Source organism: Sturnira hondurensis, unplaced genomic scaffold (assembly GCF_014824575.4).
Source record: "Sturnira hondurensis isolate 20B ecotype Veracruz unplaced genomic scaffold, ASM1482457v3 Scaffold0014384, whole genome shotgun sequence".
Taxonomy (NCBI): Eukaryota; Metazoa; Chordata; class Mammalia; order Chiroptera; family Phyllostomidae; genus Sturnira; species Sturnira hondurensis.
Genome location: NW_028087015.1, coordinates 37860283 through 37884652, shown reverse-complemented (window position 1 = coordinate 37884652; position 24370 = coordinate 37860283). Strand labels below are relative to the sequence as shown.

The following is a 24370-nucleotide window of genomic DNA, read 5'->3' as shown; positions in this document are numbered from 1 at the left end:
GAGCAGTGAGAAAGATGTCCCTGCTGCTGCCACAAATCTCTAAGGACAACGTTCTGCTGTCTGAAAACGCAGGCACCTACAAAGGGACTCACATCCGGGCCACTCAGGGGAACCCACCTCTGACTGTCTGCGCCCTGATGTATCTTACCGGAACACATATCACGTCCTGGGATGAGAGTTTTCAAATACTGATCTGTCATTTTACAGAAAGACAATTTCATGCTTAATCTCTAGACAAACTTATTCTGCAAATCGGGGACTCACATCTTTAAAGTATAATGAGAACTGTAAGAACAGAATGCTTAGATGAGCAGACAGCAACATCAGCACCATGACAGGGTTGAAGCAAGGTAGCTCCACTGGGTTCTGTGTGGCTCACAGCCTGAGGTCGCCAGGTGAAGCTGTTAAAGAAAATCTTGCCATCTGCAAACACTTACCTTTGCAAATCAAGATTTTCTCTGTATTTAGACAAGCAAACCGTGGCTGGAAGTTGAGGCTCATGAAGACTGTAACCGTCATGCAATGGCCCTGATTTCAAATGCCTGTGTCCATCCAAACGACCTCCCGTATGTACTTAGACTGAACTCACAAGTGAAAGTTCTAAGTGTGGACTTATGAACAACTTGTAACAGTGTTTTCCAACCCTGGCGCCATCTGGACCAGATTATTCCTTGTGCGTCGTTCTGCTGCTCTGTACACACCTGACTTCTGTTCACTGGCTTTCAGGAGCACCCCCACGGCCATGACCAACGAAAATGTCTCCAGACCTGGCCAGAGGTCCCCTGGCAGGATAAATGATCCCTGGTCGAAACCACTGCTTAATACTAATCAAAGACTGCATTTATCTATTTTTATGTTGGAGTCTGACCTAAAAAATCTAGTCAATTAAAAGAATTCTTCTGTTTAAAAAGTAAATTGTTCGGCCCTGGCCAGGTGGCTCAGTTGGTTGGAGCATGGTCCTGCCCACCAAAGAGGTGGTGGGTTCCACCACTGGTCAGGGCGTGTTTGGGAGGCAAGAAATCGGTATTTCTCTCTCACATCAATGTTTCTCTCCCCCTCTCTCAAGTCAATAAACACATCTTCGGGTGAGAATTAAAATAGTAAATTAATAAATAAGTAAGTAAGTAAATAGTGTGAAAGTATAAAAGATTTCTGCCTCTAGACTCTGGATTTAAGTCTCGATGCTAGCTGTCTGCCTTTGCCGAACCCTTCTGATCCGCTGCTGCCTCCTCGGAAAATGGGAACAAATGCAGGCACCGGATGGAGAGATGGCTTAGGCAGGGCTGTCCCTAGGGGAGGCCCCCTGAAGCAAGCCCACTGCTGTCCGGGGCCCAGCGGCTGCGTCTTACCTGCTCTCTGGAGGTTCTTCCGGTAGCCGCTGAGGTTCAGCTGGGTGACAGTCTCCGACACATGCGCGACAGCCACTTGCACGTGCTTTTCAGTGAAGTCAAAGCACCAGGAGAGGTTGAGCTCATCCAGTCTGAGCACCAGAGGGGCAACAACAAGAAAAGCACGAGACCGTCACACAGGATTGAGTCTCCAGGCAGCCCTGCCTCTGGCTGCAAAGCTCGTACAGAGCCAGGTACTCCTTACCATTTCATGCACAGAACTTCTGCTCCTCTCAGAAGCCACCTTTGCTCACCAGCAAGGGTGCCCCTCTTTCCAGCTTCCCCTTGACATCCTCCCCTGCTCCAGCTGGCTTCAGAAAGTGGCCAGGGGATCTGAGCCAAGGCCTGAGTGAATGCTGCCCCCTTGTGGAAACAAAGGGGAGCACTCTCCTCCCTTCCTGCCAGCTCAAACCTTATTCCAGACCTGGAAGTATAGAAATTCCAGCCTGTTTTCTTTCTCAACCAACAGGTTGTTAAAAAAAACGACTACACGGATTGAACAACCACCTGAGATGTTTTCCACAGGTGGCAAACACAAGGCCCAGGGGCTCAATCCTGCCCTTCACCTTGTTTTATCTGTCCAATACCACCTTGTTTCTCCCTGGCAGCAGCGCCAAGCTCCCTGCCCCTAGTTAAAAAGTAGTTACATGTACACAGCCCTAAAATTACATCCAGCCCTTTGAAGGCCCCCGCAGGCTGATGTGGCCTCCAGTGAAAATGAGTTTGACCCCCCGTTCCCTGATCACGAGACAACTGCCTTGTCCTATTTGGACTCTTAGCAACTGAGGCATTCAGAGAAAAGATCCCACCATGCAACCACACACCCCATTCCTGGCATTCCTGAGGAAATGCAGGGCTGATAGTTTATCTCATCGATAGCATTCCTACCCAAGGCAATAGACTTTCAACAGGTCTTAAGGAGACAGAGGTGCAACGCGGTGGGACATATGCAGAGGCCCAGGGATCACACACACACGCACACACACGCACACGCACGCACACAGCACTGTGTGTTCTGTGACCCATTTCCCCCCTCAGCAATCTCTGCACCCTCTGTTCACACCCTGACATTAACACAATGTAAATGATGTTTTTAATGGAAGCACCCAACTTCCTGTTGTAGATTTCAAGTGTACAACATTTATCAAAAACTGTTAAGTAATGTCTACAGATATTAAAGGGGAAAAAACCCTGACTGTCTGGTCAGGTAAAAACAGATTCCTTTCAACCATACTGTGGATAAACATACTACATCTTCCCTTTTGAAACAGAAACAAGAAAAAAGGGCTTATTACACAATCATCCTCTGCAAGCTCTTTGGATTTGGCTCCTGAGGGCTGACTGACAGTTTAGGGGGCAAAGGGTATACACTGCATTATCCAAATCAAGAGCCTGGAGCTAGGAATAGCTCAGAAAGTTTCCCAGTTCTATTCGGACATGAGTTCAACTGTACCATTGAAAAGACAGTTCTGTAATCAAGTCTCAAACCTTTCCCACCTGGAACAGCTACTCAGCAAAGTCTTCAGGGCCGATTCGGAGAAGCCAGAACACCCAGAAAGGTTTAGTCGGACTAAATTTGAGTTCTGTGCAAGATTACTGGGAAAAGAGAAAAATGCCAAAAGAGTATCAGTAAGAGACTTGTATTTGATCCACAAGCATTATGAGGAAAGCAGGCTAGTGAGGCAGGTGAGCAACAACAGGCCTCCGGGTCAGAAGTGAGTTCAGGTTCACATCTCAGAGGAGATCTGACTCTGGGCGGTGAATGCACAATGCAATACACAGACACTGTATTCATGTCACCCCAATAATTTTAATTGAAGACTTAAAATAAAACAAATAAATTCACATCTCACTGTGTGCACGACACCAAGCAGGATGCTCTCTCTGCCTTAGTTTACTCATCTGTGAAATGGCAGGATCAGTGCCTTCTTGGTATGGTTGTTAAAATTAAATGATATAATGTAATAAAGGGTTTCACACAGCGCCTGCACAGAGTAAATGCACAAGAAACACTCTTCAACGTACCTTTTAAATTTTTTTTAAAAGAGCAATAGCATACCCACATTTCCATTTCACACATAATTGGAATTAACGTGTAGGCAAACTTCTACTTATAGTTAGAGTGTTCTCCCGGTTAAATGTTTCTCCACTCGCCCTCTGCTCCACATTCTCAAATGCCTCACAATAGTGAAACTTAGTGATTAAGTGCAAGAGTTCTGGAATCATCCTTGCCAAGTTCAAACCTTGGTTCTGCCACCTGCACACTGTGTGACCTTGGACAAGATGTTCAGCCCGTGCCTCAGATTCCACATCTGTAAAATGGTAACCATAAGAACCTATTCTGTCCGACTGCTGTGCGAATTAAATGAGACGGCCTTTAAAGAACTTAGTATTTGGCATGGAGTAAGTGCTCAATGAACGTCAGCTGCTATCTTTGTTATTATTACTCTCCTACTTTTTACGTCGGGCGGGTCTCCTCATTTCCCACCTGCATGGACACAACCAAGTCCCACCATGTCTCTCCTCCCGCGTCTGGTTGACTCCCTGAGGTGCTCAGTGAGTTGACTTTCTAATCTCAACTTCCTTGTGTTCTCAGCAGCTCACCCTTCACCACACTTGCCCTACAGCCTGTGGTGGGGCCCACTGTGATCGGATCCCTGAGGTCCACACCTGCTGCCTGCCCCTCCCACCTGCCGGCCGCCCCCCAGCCCTGTGCTCCTGCAATTCCCACTTCCTTACCAGTTTAGGGCCACAGGGAGCTTTACCTAGATCGCGAGCCCGAGTCACTCCCTCCAGGAAGGTGACCCTCCCTACATTTGATTAGGTTTGCTGTGTGCTGCCACACAGTCACCGATGAAATGGACAAGCACGCTGCACTGTAACCACCCGTTTCTCCCAGCACCGGGCAGGGACCATGCTTTTATTCAGCGAGCGGCTCTAGCACCTAGCATCAGGCCGCACACAGCTCGCGCGCACGCTCGGGTTGCCTAGACGAGTCCCGGAAAGTTTCGGAAGCTGATGCACTGCCCTGGCTATTTTCTGAGTCCACCTGGACAGGGGCAGCAGGGAACCCCAGTTATGCTCAGGAAGTGAAATGAACACACATCCGGCCTCCACCACTCGCTCCTGGTTGCCACTCACTCACTTGACAATGGGATCCGAAAGCTGTAGGCCTTCCAGGCTTAGGTTCTGCAGCTTGGAGCACGGGGACAGGATGCTGTGCAGGGTGAACACACCGATGACGGAGTTCGACAGGTCCAGGTGCTGCACACGGAAAGGGCTGGACCCAGGAGAGAAGAGAGGCTCTGCAAGGCGGCCTGTCCATCAAGGTCAAGCCCGCCCCGCCTCCTCCCCAGACAAGCAGCCAATCACCAGCTAGACACTCAATGCACATTTCAGGAAGTCCCGATAGTTTCTATAGCCACAAATCAAACTGCTCCTAGCTAATTCCCATCCTCATTCACTTTAAAACCCCAGAGTATTTTTGCCAAGTCAAACAGCCAACAGAGTCCCCCTTAGAAATGAATCAGTGGGCACGGCGAGAAGGAGCCGGATGTGCATGAGGAGCTCATGCCGGTGACCACTGCTGTTGAGGGCGGAGGTCGCTGGCCGTGGCACTTTACTCAAACAGGGAAGATGACGATGAGCAAGTTGTAAGGAGGGATGAGTTCGTGTCAGATATGCTGACCTCGAGGGGCCTGGAGGAAATCCAGGTGTCGCAGTCTCTGGGTCACTGGCAATGGGGTCTGTTTGAAGGAGAGAGCGGAGCTGCTGATGAGGACCGGAGGGTCCCAGCACAGTGTGGGCGCCCAGGACACAGCTCGTCCGGGCCACTGTGTGGATCGAGAGAAGGCAGCTAGGGACAGACCCTGGAGTGACCAAAGGAAACGTGAAGGAGGCGAGAAGCAGCCACAGCAGAAGGACAGAAACCAGCCCCCGACCACGGAGAAAGGCGGGAAAGTGCTAGAATCAGGACACACGCTTCATCCTTCCTTCTTCTGTCTGCAGCTTATTCCTCTGTTCAGTGTCTAGGGAGTCTAGTCAAGTACTGCACGAGAAAGCACTAAGCCCCATTACAGCTCCCAGCAACAGGGGAACGGTTTCTCCAACTATTCACAAAGCAAACAAAAAGAGGACACGTCTTCAGGTGGCACATTTGTCACCTGAAGAAGTGTCAGGTGACGGGACCAGAAAGCCAGAGGTCCCCAAGCGGAGACTCCTCACACGCTCTTTTCCTCCTCTGACACGGGCGCTGGGAGGGAGTGGGGTGCACCTCTGGGCCGGGCGGGAGCCCACTGGCCACCCTAAGTTAGATGAATGGGGATCTCTGAGACCCTGGGACCACAGAGCAAAGATGCAGTTCCCACCCCTACTGCACAGACGCCCTGTCTGTCACAGGCTGTGTCAGGCTGGGCAAAAGGGGAAAACAGTTTGGATCTGTTTCCACTGCAAGATTTAGAAACAGTTTTTTTCCCAGAATTTTTCTTTTTTACCTGAAATGTTCAACTACCGGTTGTTGGTCCACAAATGACCGTGGGCAGCAGAAGGCGACCACCCCTCGAGACAGCAGCCGCCCAATCACATCTGGGTGCAGGTTTTTCCCTGTGAGGTCCAAGGTCTGCCAGAGGGACTCGTCAAACCTGGAAAAGAGGGGGGCTCCACTCGGTAAGCCGGGGGGACCGGACACTGGAGGCCCTCAACACCGTCACTGACAAGGCGGACGTGGCCCCCGAATCCCCGGAAGCACGTTCTGAAGACACCTTTGTTTCTCAGGTGACGGTGAATCAGCTGTGACAGCTTGAAGGCACCACGGAACATTCCCTGGCTCTATCATGCAGAAGCTTCCGGGTTCCTCTCTCACAGATCTCTAATGTAGGTGGTTCAAGGCCGTCATCAGCAAGGCCAGCATGTGGACTCGGAGACTAAAATCCCAGTGCTCAATTCCATTTGGCAACTTTAAAAATGATTGCTCTAATCACTCAATGGATTCCTGACGAGGTGGGTAGGTTCAAATGGCCCCAGTGACCCCACTCGCCATTTCTGTTGAGCATAAGCAGGTTACCATGATTACCCTAAATAACCTGCAAATATAACTAAAAGTAGGAAAGTTGGCACTGCTTTATTATAAGATATGCCTCCTGGAGATCTTCTAGGAAAAAGAAGTTACAGTTCCACTCTGTTTGGTAACACCCTTCAAGCTTGAACACACCCACCCACACATGCATAGAAATACATGTACACATATGAACCACCGTGAAAGGACAAGGGGAAAATATCACTTAGGTTTTGGACAGTGTTTCTAAAGCCAAAAGGAGCAACCAGTACTGAAGACGCAACGAGGAAGCTTTAACCACCAGATTAATTCAATTCAAGGAATTGAGGAAGGAAGGAGACAGAGGCCTAGAAAGAAAACACAGGCCTAGCACATGAGGGAACAGCTTGAATGCCTACCAGAATTTTATTCTTTGAACACGGCTTTAAGGAAGCAGACCCCTGGTGCGGGCTGTGAAGTAATTCTGCATAGATAAACTGCCAGCGTGCTCCTTGGCCTCTGTTGCCAGAAGGCAGGACTGCGGTGCCGGGCACTTAATCTGAACACCCGTCCGCTATTACTTTATGACAACCGAGATAAAGAGCAATGGACTCTGCACGGCGACGGCAGCTGGTGGAAGAAGAAAACTGAGACGGGGTCACTGGGGTGGGATGAGCGAAACCGTAGATACCAAGGGCGTCTCACTTCCGGCACGCCCCTGAATGAAAAGGAAGGGGTCCCCCTGTCTCCCAGCGAGAGTCCCTGAAATGTGGAAGGAGAGGGTGGATGGCCAGGGCCTGGGTGGGGATGAGAAGGGAAGGAGATGGAAAAAATGTTCCAACTGAAAAAACAGTCCTTTCACGGCTTCTGGCCTGATACTGCCTTTCTATACACAGGCTGCCCACACCTGGAAGGTGTTGTTGTCCCCCAAACCAATGACACACCAACAGCGGTTGGCTGCCACGGGCCGAACACCCGCAGAGCCAGGCACTGCACAGGTGGCGTCCCCGTCGTGCACCCTCACAACCGTCCTGCCCGGAGGTGCCATTACTGCCATTCTGTCGACTGGAGGTGGGGGGGGGGGAAGGGCAGGGCCAAGGCTCGGAAGTGTCCAGGACCTCCCTAGGGTCACACAGAGCTGCAGTGGCAGGGGCTGGGTCCGCACTCCTTCCAACGCCAGGGCCCCAGGGCCCCAGGTCCTCGCCCCCTGCACAGAGGACCAGCTGGGCCTCCCGTGTGACTCCCTTCACAGACCTGGGCCTGGTAAAGCGTGTGCTGAACCAAACCAGAAAAAAGAGCTTCTCAGAGGCAGGTGACTTTTCACCCCCCTGGAGACTTCTCTGGTGGAATAAGATGCTAAGAGAAATACGAAGATTCTTACTTTGCTTTCTGCTACTGTATTTTTCTTGGTTTTTAGTTTCATCAGACCCAAATGAATAAATAAATGACCCTCCCTCCCCCCCCATATGCCAAAGGGGTGAGGAATACTTACGCCAGGTGATACCACCTCTTAGACACGCTGGAGACTTTGAGGAGGTCGGGGAGGCAGAGACAGGAGAAGATGCCTAAGAGAAGCTCGTCTGGAAGGGAGTCCCAGGAAACACCTTTGAGGACAGAAAGAAGTGTTTCCCAGTCACCGTTCTTGTGCCGTCAGGTCTACTGACTCTTCATGCCTGCAGGGGACCCTCATATTTGGCTGCAAACAGAAACTGAACGCTGACCAAATGACTCACCCTCACAGTTGCTTTTCTGTCCCCCACTGCGCAGNCAGGAGAAGATGCCTAAGAGAAGCTCGTCTGGAAGGGAGTCCCAGGAAACACCTTTGAGGACAGAAAGAAGTGTTTCCCAGTCACCGTTTTTGTGCCGTCAGGTCTACTGACTCTTCATGCCTGCAGGGGACCCTCATATTTGGCTGCAAACAGAAACTGAACGCTGACCAAATGACTCACCCTCACAGTTGCTTTTCTGTCCCCCACTGCGCAGGTGCCCTGGAGCACGGCCCACATGTCAGCAAAGAAGAGGGAAAACCACAAACACTCTTCGCTGCACGTCCTTCGGCGTGGCCATGGCTACACCAATGACGCTGGGTCCACACGCCTAGGCGACGTCACACACACGGGCCCTGGCGACACGCTGCCCCTGGTTGCAGAGGGCGCTAAGGACTCAGTGGAGCGTTGACCCAGTAGCGACCTCATGTAAAAGGCAAATAACTTTCCTCCCTCTTCTTTTAAGTCAACAGAAAGCACTCAGAAGTCAATTTTACCTGGAAGTGTAACATCAAAGGGTGCTCTCTGCTATTAACCAACAAGTATATACTGGGCTGGGGTCGTTTTAGGGGGAAAGCAGCAGACAAGCTACCTTACCCCACGGGGCGTGCCTTACTGTGGGAGGAAATGGACAGTCACACATAAAAAAAAGGAAATGACAGGACCTGTGAAAATTGATGAGTGCTATGCAGAAGAATTAGGCAGGGCACAGGAGAGGACGGGCAGCCCGGGCTGGGTGCTGAAAGTCCGTACACAGTGGTCAGGGAGGGCCCTACAGGGAAGGCGACCCCTGGGCAGAGACTGGAACGAAGTAGGGAGTCGCCCCTTGAGGGTCTGGGTGTGTCCTGGGTATCAGGGACAGCACATCTGTTGTGAGGACAGCAAGGCTGTACAGCGCAGAAAATCAGTGTGAGGAAGGGAGTAAAAGATGAGGTCACCCAGGGCTTCCTAAGTCACAACGAGGTCTTTGGCTTTGACTCTGAACGTGCTGAGGAGTCCGGCAGGGTTCTGACCGTAGGAGTAACAAAGTCTCAACTTAAGTTTATAAAAATTCCTCTAACTGCTGTGTTCAGATAAAAATGGAGGGAGAAGGTAGCTACAGGAAGACCAGTTTTCTTAGTCTCGTGAAGGCAATCTCCAACAGCTGTCCAGCAAGCAGTCGACGCTAACACGTGAGCATACTGATGGAGTGATGTGACAATGGCCGAGGAGAAGTACTAAGAGGGGTCAGCACTGTCCAGTCACTGGCCTCCCCAGTCTCTTCCCACCTTCCGCTGATCCACTCCAGTTCTACAGCTATGCTCTCCTCTCTGTGGTGGGTCATTTTGTGTCAACTAGGCTGGGTCCAGGGAGGTCCAGACAGCGGGGGGAAGCACTAGTCTGGGTGTTCTGGGTGTGTATGTGAGGGTGTTTCAGGATTAGATTAACATCTGAGTCGCAGACTTGAGGAAAGACTGCCTTCCCCAGTGTGGGCAGGTCACACCCAATCCAGGGCCTGATTAGAAAAGGCTAATTGAGGGAGAACTGGCTGTCTCACCGGGGCCTGGGTCTCCTCCTGCCTGCAGACCTGGGACTGGAACCTTCGCCTTGGGCTGCCCTGGTTCTCAGGCCCCTGGACTGCAGAGCTCAGGAGGACTTTTGGGCCTCCTACCTCCTGTGTGAGACAGTGCCTTATGCTAGATCCCCGTCCGTCTCCTGCTTGTTCTGTGTCTCTGGAGAAGCCTAATGTAACCCCAGCCCCAATGAAGAGGTGAGAGTATTTCTAAACAAGTACAGCGATGGCCTCAGGCTCTGCAAGGGCAGAGGGAGAGGGGGACCTGCAGGGCAGGTGCTGCCTTCCAGGTGCTGCTGGGCAGTCTTCTGGATCTTTTCCTCAATTAGAACCCTTCACTGGTAGCCCCTAACATTTAGCCTAAAGTCTATACCGAATAGCACGAAGTTCAAAGCTTTCGTGTCAGGGCCCAGTGCATTTTTCTAGGTTCATTATCTAGAAGGATGTGCCAGCCATTTAGAGTCCTTCTGTGGTTCTCAGAAGGGGTCATCCCATGTTACATCTCATGTCTCTACAGGTGGTGCCCACCCCGGGCTGCCACTGACTTAAAACTGAGTTGCTGTGAAAGCTCCACTCTTAGGGAGGGCCTCCACGGCAGCACCAAAAACAGGCCACTTTTCCACAACTGAGTATTTCTTTACTCATCTCTCTAGTCCCTCACTAGACCACAGGTTCTTGAGAATAAGAAGTCATTAAAAAAAAAAAAGACCTCCGTATTCCTAAGAACAAGCACAATGTCTGAAACATTCATCCATTCACACATTTATTAAACATATACATTTTGGGATCTGTTCTGGGATAGAAAGATGAACAAGGCCCGGCCTGCTCCGAGTCTGAGACACATAGACGAGGGAGGAAATTTCCGGGAAGCATCATGACAGGCTGCAGTGGGTAGGGTTCAGTGCTGTGCAGCATATGAGCTGCAGCAGTGGTCAGGGAAGCCTTCCTGGAGGAAGGGGCTTTTATTGAAGAATGAGCAGGAGGTGTGCAGTTGCTCAGTTAATGCCTGCTCCTCTCTCTCTAGAGCACAAAATTAAAGGCTCTAAGTCCTCGGGGGCGAGGGATGAAGGCAGATCACCAATGCTGACCCTTGACCGTGATCCAGGGAGGCAGCTGGAGGCAGCTGGAGACCGCACTGTACGGCAGCCACCCTCGTCAGTTCCTCGTCAGTTCCTCCAAGGACAAACCAGGTTTCTGCTCTGTTCCCCTAACTGGAAAAAAGTTGATGGACTGGTTTTTCCTAAGTTTTTCTTCCATTAATGCTGTCAAACTTCCTGACCTTGCTGTCTCTTATACCCGTATATCAGATGCTAGCATTTGATTCGACCAAAAATTACATACTTAGTTGTTTCTAACCTAATGTCGAGATCTTACTGTGATCTGCAAAGACCCTCCTGGCACCAGGTGCCTGACCCCTGCCCAGCAGCTGGCGTGAGAGCTACTGCACGGAGGAAGAAGCCTGGATAGGGATTAGGCTGCGCTGCCGCCAGACTGTGAACTCTGGGCAGGTTACTTAATCCCTCTGGGCTCCATTTCTTCAGCTGTAGGAACGGGGGTGGAGAGATGATCTCACCAAGTCGTTCACTGTGAAGACTAAGATACGGGGGCACTGGGCAGCAGTCTAACTCCTGTCTCTCTCCTGTCTCCATGGCTTTCCTTTCCCCATCCCACCCGCACACTTCTTTTCAGTGCTGCTTGGAATTTTCACTCTGAGGTGAGAAGGGAGGCATGAGGTGGTTTACCAAGACCCCCAAACCACCCTCTATCTAAGTTTGGGGTCCCCAGAAGCAGGTCCCGAGGATCTGAATTCAAGTAGTTTATTTGGGAAGTGACCTCGGGAAGCCCTGGAAGGAGTGGAGGGAGGTACGGAAGGGAAGGAGGTCAATTTGGGGTGTGTGAATAAGGAGGTTACTGCGATGGGCACCTGGGGCTCAAATCTGCTGGGGCCCACAGGAGACCACCCCAGAGCTGGCCCGGCTGAGGGCAGGTTAGTCACTGACTGGGGGCTTCTAGGAGCGAGGCAGGAATGTGAAGCCCCCCAGCATGTTGTACAGGGCAAGGCCTCAGAGTCACACGTGTGCATGTGAAAAAGAGCTTCGGGAACGGCCAGCTCCCAGGGGCTGTGGGTGGGGCACTGAGGCCTCCACTGAAGATGGGGGTGGGGGGAAAATGAGAGCAGCTCACCGTGAAGTTCAGGGAAGGAGAAACGAACAAACTCGGTGCTTCCTATTTTGTTGGGAAGACATAAGAAGTCAGGAACAGTATAAAGAGAGTTCATTAAAATGCCAGGAGGAAAATGGGGCCTAGCAACGAATGCAGAGGTTTGCAGGAAAGAGCAAAGCTGGGCCATGAAGCCAGGCAGGTAAGAGCAGTCTAGAAGTAGGTGGGGGACAGGGCCTCAAAGGAAGGTGCCACGTGCCCACTTCTGTCTTCACTGCCCAGTTCCCTCTCCTTCCAGCCCCCCTTAAGGCGCTTCCTCAGAGCAGCACTCCCAGCTCACCCCCATCACAGCCCCCGTGCCCAGATTTGCACACCCAGCACCTAGCACAATGCTTGGCACGTTACAGGCATTCACTAAACCTTTGCTAAATGCATTATTCCTTCTACTCCGCCTTCATGCAAACTGCTAAGGATCTAAATCCGTACCCTCTGCTGACCAGTTCACTGCTACAGACCAGTGCCTAGGACAGAGCCTGGCAATGGAGGCTGGAACACCCTCCACTGCTATTTCCCAAAGGAATGACTAAGAGCCAAGAGAAGACAACTGGCTGCATTTTATACGCCGACAACACTGTTGGCCTATTAAAACCGGTTTCCTCATTTGTAGAAGGACAAGGCTGGCCTATGGCTCCACTTCGAGAAACATTCCCAGGCGCCTAATTAACGCTCTAGTGCTGGGAGCTGGGTGTAAGGCACCGTCCCCACCCGATGGCCTCATTGGGAGATGAACAAATTGTAAACAAACACGTCGCCTACCATTTAAAGCTGCCACTTCCGGAAAGCCCTAAAAGTCAGCCTCCCATCAGTCAGCCTGCGCTATTAAAGTGCAGACTCTAGCCTTCGCGGCAACCCCGTGAGCCTCGTGGCATTGACACGCTCGATAGAGGAGGAAACCTGTCTCAGCGAGGCTAATGAACCCCACCAGCACCCATTAGGTGGCAGAGCCAGAGCTGGAATGTGCTTCTGTCTGTACCAAACCCCAAGCCGCAAAGAGGAGGCGTAGAGCCCAAAGGAGGTGGGTGTGGGAAGGCCAGCCGGGTGGCGCGGGACACTGCAGGTGGGGACACAGTGCCTGTAGAGGACCCGTGTGGCACTGTCGGCGGCGTTTGGAGGGATGAGGCCAAAGACAACTCGGGGCACAAAGGAGATGTCCTCCGTGAGAACACGAGCAGCTTTTGAGGTGGGGGACAGGGCCTCAAAGGAAGGTGCCAAGATGACAAGAAGGATGAAGTCGCACAGCTGGCTGGGGCACAGTGGGAATTCCAACCCGGTGTGGTTCCAGCTCACGCCCTTTCTATGCTAGGATGAGCTCCGATCCGTGGTCTCCCTGTTCTCAGCACTTGTTGTTCCACAAGCGTAGGAGAGGAGGGAATTAAACCTGACTTTCTATGGAGAAAAAAAGACACCAACCAGGGCTGGGAGGGAGAGGCGGAGGGGAGAGGACATAAAACAAAGATGCTGAAAGCTATCAAGGGCATGGCTACCAGATGGAGGAACCGCGGGGAAAATGCACCAGTAGCCAAGCACCCAGGGCCCCACGGGGTTGACCACAGGATGACGGTGACTCTCAGGCCCGGAGGCGGTGTGTGTGTGTGGGGGGGGAGGGGGCGGCGGTCTCCCAACCTGAACCTGGCTGCTGTCCAAGCAGATGGGGCAGCGTCTGTCTTCATAGAGCTGCTCTAGCGGCTGGTATCCAGGCCTATGATATGCTTAACCTAATTTTACTTGCCATATTTAGTTCTCAAAACATCAGCCATCTGTTTCCTGGATTCCTGACTACGCGGAGGCCTGGTCTGTTTGCCCAGAGCGGATGAGAAAGCCCAGAACAGGTCTTTCCTTCGCTGGCCCCCTCTACCCGCCAGGGCTGCACAGCAGCCTTGCACAGAAAGGGAAGTAATTATTCAGCCCAAGGCCCGAAATCTTCAATGACATGGAAGCAGTAGACCAGGTTTATGAACCTGCTAGTCATCACCCACGGTCACCACCATTTCCATCTATTCCTGAGGGGCAAACCCAGCTGCCCACACCTGTGGCCTCATCGCTGCCCACGCCTCTCAAACTCCTCTGGACAGAGCGACTCCCTGAAGAGTTTTCTATGTGTGAGATCTTGGCAGGATAAGAAGCTCCTCTCACTTGGCACATTTCTTTCTTGGAACATCACCTATGCCCAAAGTCAACTTAAAGCACTGAAGTCATCTCAGTCACAAACAAAACTGTGCCTCTGAAAACTGTGCCTCTTTCAGCAGAGGTAAGTTTTACCTTCAGGAGAAGCAGGCCCCACTGTTCGGATCTACTGTGTGTGTGTGTGTGTGTGTGTGTGTGTGTGCATTTTTAAGGTGGGGGCTCACCTCATGTTTGCTTTTGCTTGCTCATTATAAGTAACTAGTAATACCCCATGCTTCCTTTTGGGGGCGCTACAGACAGAGATTCTGCCCTCTGTGATGAGTTTTCCTTCCTCTTCCCACAAAGAGAATACACTAGACTGCGCTAGCTCTATTTTTTGTCTTTAGGGGAGTAGTTAGGCAACACTGAAAAAAAGCAACACAAAACCGGGGTCTTCAATGATCCCCTCTGCCCCACAATCCTAGATTTCTGTGGGGCTTGCTCACCTCTGGAGTAGAAGAAGACCAACAAACCATGGAGACCGGGACTGGAGAATAAGGCACACAGTACACAGGCCCTGTGAGAGCCAGGTCTTCGGCCTGCTCTGTTCACTGCTATATTCTTAATCTCCAGAGTGATACTCAATAAGTTTTTGCTGAATGAATGAACGGAAGCTACAGAGCAAGGAAAGTACATGGGAGGGTCCCATCAAGGCTCTACCAGAGCTGAGTTTTGAGAGCTGCAGGCCGAGTGAGATTCATTGGTGAGTTACAAAATCAGCCTGGTTGACCAGCGCTGTTTCTGAAAGAATGGAACAGACCAGGATGGGACACGCCTCAGTAAGGAGGATACATACAGTTCCGTGAAATTTCTGTTTCAGATACCCACCCAGGATTGCAATGTAAAATATATTTCTTACTAGGAAAAAAAAAGAAACAAAGAAAGAACTATGTTTGCCTGGGGCTATTAAAGCAGATTCCCAAATTCAAGGCGGGACTTCTTGGGTCGGTATCTCAGGAATTTTGCACTTTGAACAAGTTCCCTGGGGGATATCAGTGTACTCTAAACTTCGGAGTCTCCAGTCTGGGAACCAGCGTAGGGTCTGGAATTTCAAGCAGTTTAATAGCCATGAAAGAGCTGATGAACGAATCACTTCGACCCTGTTCCCATGGCTATCCTCTGTTGAGAAGGGGAAGTGGGGACGATGGGACCAGGACAGGCACTCGGCGCCCACAAATACAATGCAGCCGTCCCCTGTCTGCCTATTAATGACCTCCCAACTGGCCATTTCTCCCAAACGCCTTCCACACACTCACCCCGAGGGCCAATCAGACCTGTCTCGGCTCAGGGTGGTCATATAGTTTCTACCTTCCAAGGTAGACAGATAGAAGATTCAGTTACCAGATGTGAGCCTGGCCCACAGGGAGAGACTGAGGAGGGAAGACCCAAGAAAAATCCACAGTCCGGGGCCGCTGTCATCAGATCTCTACACAAAGCAGGTGCGGCCTGGGCTGCCCTGGCCCTGGCAGAGCTGCTGGCCACCTGTCCTGACAACAGCACTGAAAACTCCCTGGAATGCGGATCCAGTACCCTGGCGGCCCAGGCCCCCAGAGGCCCACTGGGGATCCTCGGCACCAGCTGCCCTCCTCCTCCATCACTGGCTTCCCTCTCCGCCCAGCCCCCGCACCAACGAACCAGTCTATCCTGTGTGCCAGTCCACACATGCACAACGCGTCCTCTTCCTTCCTTCCCTGCCTCTCCCTTCTCACTTCAGACCTATACCCGAGGTCAGATTTAACGACCCAGTCCTTCTCCAGCCTCCTACACATTGGGCTGCCATCTTCTGCTGTGAGCTCCTCTTACTGTGTCTTGTCTTTGCTCCTCAGCTTGACTTTTAACTGCCTGGAAGCCAGCAGCAACTGTCCCTTAATCTTGTTCAGTTTCCAGAGGGCCTTGCTTCAAAAATGTCTTTAATTTACACCTGTGAGTGAATGTGGAAGCACACGCCACAGCCACTCTGCATGAAAAGTCATCGTCACTGCTCCTGGAGCACAAAGTGTCTCTCACTGATTCCTGTGGCTGGGCACCAGTCAGTGCTGCATTCCACACACTAAACGGAGCAGTGCCATCCAACTCTGAAGCAAAAAATCTCCGACACTAACAGGGTCAGATTAACAGTATTAAGGACAAAAGAAAAAGGGAAGTAGCCTCCCAAATGGATGTCAGAAATGTCACTGAACAAGGTAATTGGGTTTACCTACTACTGAGTGTTATGTGCAGGGTGCACGCTTATAGTTTCATGGGCATTCTTAAATGTAATCTCTTTTTTTAGAAGATTTACTTATTTTTACGGAGAGGGGAAGGAAGGCAGAACAAGAGAGAGAGAAACATCAATCAGCTGCCTCTCACACTGGGGACCTGGCCCACAACCCAGGCATGTGCCCTGACTGGGAATCGAACCAGCGACCTTTCAGTTCACTGGATGATGCCCAACCCACTGAACCACACCTCTCAGGGCTCATTTAGTCTTCACAGCAACCTATGAAGTAGATACTATTAGTCCATCTCACAAAGACATGAAGGCACAGAGAGCCAAACAACTAGTAAACAGCAAGACAGAGATTCAAGCCCAGATTTGTCTGACTCCACCACACTCCTTCACTGCCTTTCATTCAACTCCTGATGTAGATTCCAGACCATCACTTAAAGATTCTCCTTCCTAAAAACAGGTCCAAAATCCAAAACTCCCCAGATTTTTTAAGAAAGAAAAACAAGCAAGCAAGCAAGCACCTCTAGCCTGACCTACTCTCCCTGCTGCTCATTCTACTCTTACGACATGGCTTTCTGGTTGTTCCTTCAACAAACAAGACTCGCTTCTGCCCCAGGGTCTTTGCACTGGTTGCTCCCTCTCCTTAAGGCTCTCTTCTTCAGGATGTTTGCATGGTGCATTCCTTTCCCTCTTCTATGCCTTTCCTTAAAGCTCACTGTCCAAGTGAGGCTTTCCATCAGTACCCTGTTTAAAATTTTCATCCATCTTCCCAGTCCAGGATTTCCAATCCCTCTTGGCTTGTACAAAGTTTGTTGTTAGCTGTAGCACTTAGCACATTTTCACATACTGCATACTATATTTATTATGTTTATTGTGTCCTCTCTCTAGCGGAAATGTTTCTGTTTTGCTCACTGCTGTTTCCCCAGCACCTAGAGCAATGTCAAGCACATAGTATGTGCTTAGCAAATACTTGCTGAATTAATATCTCAGATCTCACTAGCAAGAAAAACTGACGAACCCAGGTCAACGCCCTATGTTTACCCTATGGCTTCGAGTTCTCTTGTGGTTCTGACCCTCTCTGGGAGGCGTCTATTCACCTGCCTGAGAACAGGAATGGAAAGCTATTCAAAAGGTAATGATACAGTGAGTTCTACATTTCAATCGGTCCCTTCTAGCTCAGGGGAATGGGTCTGGGGAGGATAAGGCTGGAATGATGAGTCCATTCCAGCATCCAGGTAAGAGATGATGAGAGCCTGAAAAATATTTAGGAGACAGAAAGGAACAACTCAGTCATTGGTTGGATGTTAGGGAATGGTGAGACTATGACTGACCTTCAGGTTTTTGGGTCGGGCAACCAAACAGATAATCCTAGCAGTAATGGAGACTGAGCATAACAGAAGAACCCCATTTGGGAGTGGACCTGGTTAACTCTCCTACACTTAAAGCTGATCATCCACTTTAGCAGTCCTTTGACAAGTAACTAACAAGATCACGGCAAAAAGCTCAACCAGGGGTGTAAAACAGCAGAATATAAATAGAGTCCTATGAGATGATCCCTTGTGTTCCCATTCATCAAAGGCACTGAGCTGGCCTTTGCGCAGGCAGATTCATTTCCTACGCCAAAAGTCAGGAATGCCTTCTCGTGGGTTGAAATTTCACATGGGTTACAAATCAATTGTGCACTAGGAGATATATACCTACCAAGATGCTGATAGACTTCATTGACAATGAGTTGTTCCGTTTCTTTAGAAAACAACTTCAGGATTTGGCGTTTTTTAAGGGGCCCCACCCCTAAAGATCCACAAACAAAGGTTTACCAACAAAATAGTTCAACTCAGCTCTTGGTGACTGACAGTGTTACCCTCATACCTTACCTGGAAAGCTCTCTCGATTTAACTTGGGTCTGCGGATGATCACGAAGTCCTTGTCATTCCCTTTGCTCTTCAGCCGTTTTCGTGGGGGGCTGCTCTGCGGAAGGCCCAGGTTTGAGAGCAGTTCCTGGGGAATGTTCTCACTGTCCACCTCCTCCTTCTCAAGGGCAGAGACCCCCATTCCTGAGAGCAGTTCAGAAGTCTTGCTAGAATCCCATCCCCAAGTGAAGCTGGTGGTAACGTTGCTAGTCTGGTCCGGTATCTCCTGGAGGTGTTTCCTGCAAAAATGCACAATAGCCCCTTTCCTTTGAGGAACACACCCATAGATAATTGGTAGGCCTAAAGGAAACTGCAAGTTATGCAATGTAGAAAACTTTCACAGCAGCTAACAGAACTGCATTTTTTACATGCCTGCTGCGAGTTCCCAAGAATGAAAGGGAAAATATCCGAACAAATCCAAAAGGCTTATTGATTTACGGTCCTGATTATGCAGAAGGCCTCAAGGATTTCTTAAGGTGGAGGGAACAGGCAAGGAAAGACTGAGAGAAAGCACACAGCGATTCCCAACAGTAGCAGGAAAGCCCACTACAGAAAGATAAAACCACACTCTGATTACCGAACTAAAGCATCCATCCATCCACGCTTTCCCAAAAAGGGGCTAAGAAACCATTCACATTACAGCATTAGCAATAATTTCAGCAAGTAGCAATATTCGTGGCCTAAATGAATTAAGACGGTTCATTCATCTTCTGCCCCTTTTTGTAATAGGTTTACCGGTGCATGGCGTCCAGTGATTCTGGAATTTTAAATGCGTGCATTAATTGCAGGATTGCCCGCCAGCCAGATTCCCGCTTTGGCGCGCGGCGGTCCAAGGGTTTGAGGCTCAGGCCCCCAGCAACCAGCCCCGCCAACTCCAGCAACGTTCCATCCCCACCGCGCGCGCGGGGCTCTCCTACTTGATCTCCGCGGCTGCCGCCTGAGGCCCCGCTACCTGCTGGGAAATGTAGTTCCCGCCCTGCCTCGTAGTTCGCTTGGCGCTCCACTACTTCCTTTCCTGGCAGCTCAGCCAGCCTTCGAGATACCCACAACCCTCAGCGGGTGCGGGCCTGGCCCGCCCACCGGTAGGCGGGGAAGCGGAAGCAGGCGGTGCTTCAGCTGACTTGGACATGTCAGCGGTAGGACGGGAGTAGGGCTTTCCTTTCCCAGGAGCCCGAAGGCCTTCTGGTGACCGTCACCATCGTCACCTCGGAGCGTGGATCCCAGACCCTGGACCACCGTGGTGGAGGCGGAGTTTCCCGGTCCATCCAGACGGTGTCTGGCGAGATCGGAAGGTGAGCTTGTGGGGAGGCGCGTGAAACACTTTAGGGTCTGGGGTCCGGGGCCCATCGCCGGTGGCAAAAAAGAGGACCCCGAGAACCTCCAGCGGCTGCTGCCCCCGCCGCAAAGCCCAAGTCCTCAACCCCCGAGTGGAGGCAGTGATCCGGCTCGCCCTCCAGGTGAAAGGCTGCGAGCCGCGGGCGTCGCACCTGTTCTTCCCCGTGCCCGGAAGCTGCGGCCCTTGTAGGACCGAGTCTGTGGACTAGATTGTTTCGTCGCCTGTGAAAGAGGCACTACGCTCATCTCACAGGCTTGGAGGGAGGGTCGAATCATGTGACGCGAGCGATAGCGTTTTGTAAATTAAAGCGGAGTTTGAACGGGAGGCGGTGGTTTAATTGCGGGGGGGGGGGCAGGAAACCGCAGTGGTTCCTGCTGGGTGTAGTGGGAAAGCGGCGCATCCCCTTGCAGCCTAGTCAAGCCTCATAAATGCCAGCGCCGGTACAGATAAGGTGACTGTGCTTGCAAAGGGCTTTACAGCGTGCAACGCTAGGGCCACCAGCGCAGCCATTCTGTTGCTTTCGTTCTACCCGCTGCGTCTGGTTGCCTCGCCTCTTGTAAGGGGGCTGCTTTTAGTCTGTCTACCCGGAGAGGAGTTTGGAGGCGGTTAGAGTGCGAGGGTGCCGTATTCCAGATAGGATGACCACGCGAAATCCACTGCGCGAACTACACTATAACCGTGACCCGGCAAAACCGTGGAAGAGAGGGGGAATAAATTGCAACCCTGTTAAAAATGGAGAGGATTTATTAACAAGTAAGCAGACCAGTGTCATCACAACAATTGCATCAGTACACTGTATGACACACCTTATTTTAATGATTCACTTTATACAGAAACAAAAACTCCCTTGCCCAAGTATGAGATATTTTTCATGCTTGGTGCTTAGCTTGAAAAGTAAATGCCACCTCTTGACAGAGAAGTGTGTTCACGCACCTGTAGTTTGTTCTTAAAAGTAGGTGAAGTTGGCTTAAAGGGATCGGTTCACAAGTTGATTTGGATTGAAATGAGGCTGAGAATAACTAGGTGGAATGCCAATGCTCAATTTATTAAACTGATGTTTATGGAAAATATTTTAGATGCAATATTTTGATTTTCCTACATAAACTTACCTTTATGTTACTTTGATTAAGAGGAAAGTAATTGCCTTAGTTTGAAATTACATCCTCTCCCTTAACATTGCAAGTCATTAAAGAGAATATTTTTAACAGAAAAAAGTTGTGGTCTCCTTGAAGAAAGTGAGCAAGATGGAACTCACAAGCTCATGGAGGCGAAAGTGTGCAGCTGAAAAACTTTAAAATACTGTGGCGAGGATACCGTTTTGACCTATAAAGTAATTAGGAGAGGCCACTTAGATATAGGTCTTAAAGGTAGGAAGGTGTAAATTAAAAGATGAGATATTTTTTTTGGTAGAGTTTAGCTGTGTGTGCCTGAGAGCTAGGGAGCATTTCCAGTTCTCAGAGAACTCACAAATTGGTGAATGTGAGGTCCTGACAAGGACTTCAGAGAGAGCCTGTGGCTTGGAAAATCAGTCTTCAAAATTCTGGAATAGATATTTCACTAATGATTTGCCCTGGTAGCAGAATACATTTACTTGCTAAAATGGGAATATGTTTTTTCTGCATTCCTTCTAATCATGGCTTTTCTCGCTTGCTCTCTCTATATATAGTAAACAAAAGTTTAAATTAGTACATGTGATTTTGTTTGATACAGGGAATTCTATCCAATGAAGACTTGAAATTACTAGCTACTTGGAGATGGATGTCTCATGTTTCTAAGAACTGCATTGCGATTGCAACTGATGTGGATTATTTTATTTTCCTGATTAATTTTATTTTATTTATTATTTTAAAATTTTATTTATTTTTAGACAGAGGGAAAGGGAGGGGGAGAGAGATACATCAATGTCTGGTTGCCTCTCAAGCACCCCTTATGGGGGACCTGGCTTGAAACCCAGGTCTGTGCCCTGACTGGGAATTGAACTGGCAACCCTTTGGTTCACAGGCTGGTGCTCATTCCGCTGAGCCATACCAGCCAGGGCTGATTAATTTTATTCATTTAATCTTACTCAGCACACTTGATGACCCATTTCAGTTAGAAGGGTATACCATATTTCTACAAGTAGAATTACTAGCTCGTTATCTAGGATAGGTGATCTCTCTTTCTCTCTCTCTCTCTCTCTCTCTCTCTCTCTCTCTATATATATATATATATATATATATACATATATATTTTAAATTTATCTTTAGAGGGGAAGGAAGGAAGAGAGGGAGAGAAAAATCAATGTATGGTTGCCTCTTGTGCGTCCCCTGCTGGGAACTGGACTGCAACCCAGGCATGTGCCCTGACTGGGAATCGAACCATGATCCTTTAGTTCGCAGGCCTGTGCACAATCCACTGAGCTACACCAGCCAGGGCTTGAACTACATATATATTTTTATATCTACAAAAGACATTAGTAATTTCTGGTACTCTTTGGAAGCTTCAGGTGGAATACAAAATGACTTTGTAAATTGGGAAGTGTTTATCATACAAGGGGGAAGAACATAGTTACGAGATCGGTGCACAAGAGGGACCAAAAAGGACCGGAAATTACATTTGACTATAAGCTATATCTATATTCAGTAGCATGTTAGTGTGCTTGAATATTAAATATGAAAAACGATTCTATTGAAATAAAAGGGGGGTGTGTTTTTCCTTAGCTCCATCACAGCATGGTAAATCTTAAGATTCCTGTAGTGTTTTAAATGTTATTTAGCTTAAGGGAACAAAAAACTAAGAAGGGTTCTTTTCCAATTCTAATTTTCTCTATGTTTTCTTTTCTACTTTTCCCATGTAGGCTAGAGTCATATATTATCTAAGTAATGGCAGTCTTACCTGCAAGGTAAAAAGGCTTATTTAAATTCTGTATTAAGCATGACTTTCTTAGCATTCTACCTGAGGGAATAATCAATAGCAGAATGTTTGTCATTTGTTCACTATGAAAACGGGACAAAAGAAATTACTTAAACATTTGAATTCCATTAAGAAGATGTGTCTGGACCGGAGACTGTGCAGGATCCTAACTGTGAGCCGGGCTCAGGAGTCAGGGTGTCCGGGTTTCAATCTCTGCTCTGAACCTCTGCGGTTTTCCCCCTTATTAAACAAGGATACTAGCGTCCTTTCTTGCTGGGCTATGAAGTTTGATTCAGTAAAGCATGCTTGGAATCTAGTAAACCCCCACAAACTGTTAGCTCCTCCTTTGTTTAAAAAAAGATTTTGTTATTAGGGAGGATTCTAAGGATCATTCTCTAATTATCAAAATAAGTCTTACATTCTCTTTACCTAAAGTCTTTAAGAATCCATTACAGTTCCACTTGTTTTCTTCCTACATGGTTACATGTTTGCTACCTGTCCCTCTTTTGCCTTGCCAAAGGTGAAACAGGTTTTTTTTTAAGATTTTATTTATTTATCTTTAGAGGGGAAGGGAAGGAGAGAGGGAGAGAAATATCAATGTATGGTTGCCTCTTGTGTGTCCCCTGCTGGGAACTGGCCTGCAACCCAGGCATGTGCCGTGACTGGGAATCGAACCGTGATCCTCTGGTTCAGAGGCCCTCGCTCAACCCACTGAGCTACACCAGCCAGGGCTAAGGTGAAACAGTTTTTATGTGTCCATCTTTCTTCAGAATGCCTTGTCATACCTTAGAATTCAGTTCACCTGGTTGGTTTGCCAACTCCGTTAGTACTGTAGCATTTTGAAGTGGGGATGACATTCTCTTGTGGTAGTCTTACCTGTATTCTAAGGTGAATTCTTCCTGTACCTGAAATCTTTAAACATGAGAATAACAATTATCTTTGGAAATGTAAATTTTGATTGGGGGGTAGAGAATTGTTGATTTTTATCACTACATCTAATTTTGATTCTTTTTCATTATTAGAATTTTGAGATGGCTCCTACTTATTATTTCACACAGCTGAGTAGAGAGAGAGACATATTTAAGTTAACACCGTCTGATTCTAATGAATCATTGGGTTCTATTTAGAAACTTCATTCAATTTCAGTATCTTCGGTAACAGAACACAAAAGTTTTTGTGTTCTACCACCCCTCTCTCCCTCAGTCCCTCCTTTCCTTCTTCCCTCTTTTATTTTCTTCCTTCCTTCTTTTCCTTATCTCTTCCTCTGTCTTTGAACATATTTGGAGTGCCTCAAATTTTAAAATGGCCTTAACCTCTACATTTTCCACTTAAAGTGTGTTTAGCCTGGAAAATCATTATCAACCATAAAGTACTTAGGAAACAGTACTCCAAGTCAGTAACATTAACATGTAATTATGAAAGAGATTTGAAAGTAATATTGTATGATATCTTGATGATTGGTAAAAGATGAGTTGGATTTTAAATGTTTAAGACTTCGGAATCGGTATTTTGAGAGTAGACTGTGCATAACAGGCACTCGAATCCCATCGAATGAGTGAATTAGCATTTTGGTGTTGAGTAGAGTCTCCTTTTACTGCCGTGGCGTTAATGCCCACTTGTGGTAGCTTTACATCTCTTTTTCCTTTCTGATCACAGGACAGTTTCAATTTGCCTCCAAATTTTGTCATTTAGCCTAAGCACGTTTATATTTGAAGAATATTATTAGAAGGACCATTGTCGTGGTCAGAGGCCTATTTCGTCTTTTGCCTTTGAATAGATTTTTGCACAGCTGACCATGTGTCCAGTTCAGCAGATGTTCCATTTTGGTCCACCTCTGTTTTGTGCATATTCCTGGGAGAATGGCATTGTCTTTCTGTATGTCAAGTGCGCCTCCTTGACATG

At 48.9% G+C, this 24370-nt stretch overlaps 2 protein-coding genes across 6 annotated transcripts in view; one reads left to right on the top strand and one right to left on the bottom strand.

Moving 5' to 3' along the window:
- Nucleotides 1-19192, bottom strand: part of SKP2 (S-phase kinase associated protein 2) — a 29117-nt gene extending 9925 nt beyond the window's left edge. Inside the window, exons 1-7 of one of the 2 annotated variants that reach the window (XM_037063181.1) lie at nucleotides 18976-19192; nucleotides 18205-18479; nucleotides 7913-8024; nucleotides 5882-6028; nucleotides 4534-4668; nucleotides 2886-2984; nucleotides 1350-1480 (exon numbers count right to left, since the gene is read on the bottom strand). In XM_037063181.1, the coding sequence (XP_036919076.1) occupies nucleotides 1350-1480; nucleotides 2886-2984; nucleotides 4534-4668; nucleotides 5882-6028; nucleotides 7913-8024; nucleotides 18205-18479; nucleotides 18976-19019 (943 nt within the window). In that variant the 5' untranslated portion in view covers nucleotides 19020-19192. Of the gene's footprint in view, nucleotides 1-1349; nucleotides 1481-2885; nucleotides 2985-4533; nucleotides 4669-5881; nucleotides 6029-6148; nucleotides 7452-7912; nucleotides 8025-18204; nucleotides 18480-18975 lie in introns of those variants that run through there. The other variant, XM_037063182.1, reaches the window with a different exon arrangement.
- Nucleotides 19193-19354: 162 nt separating this feature from the next.
- The window catches only part of LMBRD2 (LMBR1 domain containing 2), a 36042-nt gene continuing 31026 nt past the window's right edge, over nucleotides 19355-24370 (top strand). For 3 of the 4 annotated variants that reach the window (XM_037063178.1, XM_037063177.1, XM_037063180.1), the window contains exon 1: nucleotides 19356-19532. The gene's annotated coding sequence lies outside the window, so the exon portion shown is untranslated. Of the gene's footprint in view, nucleotides 19533-24370 lie in introns of all 4 variants that reach the window. The other variant, XM_037063179.1, reaches the window with a different exon arrangement.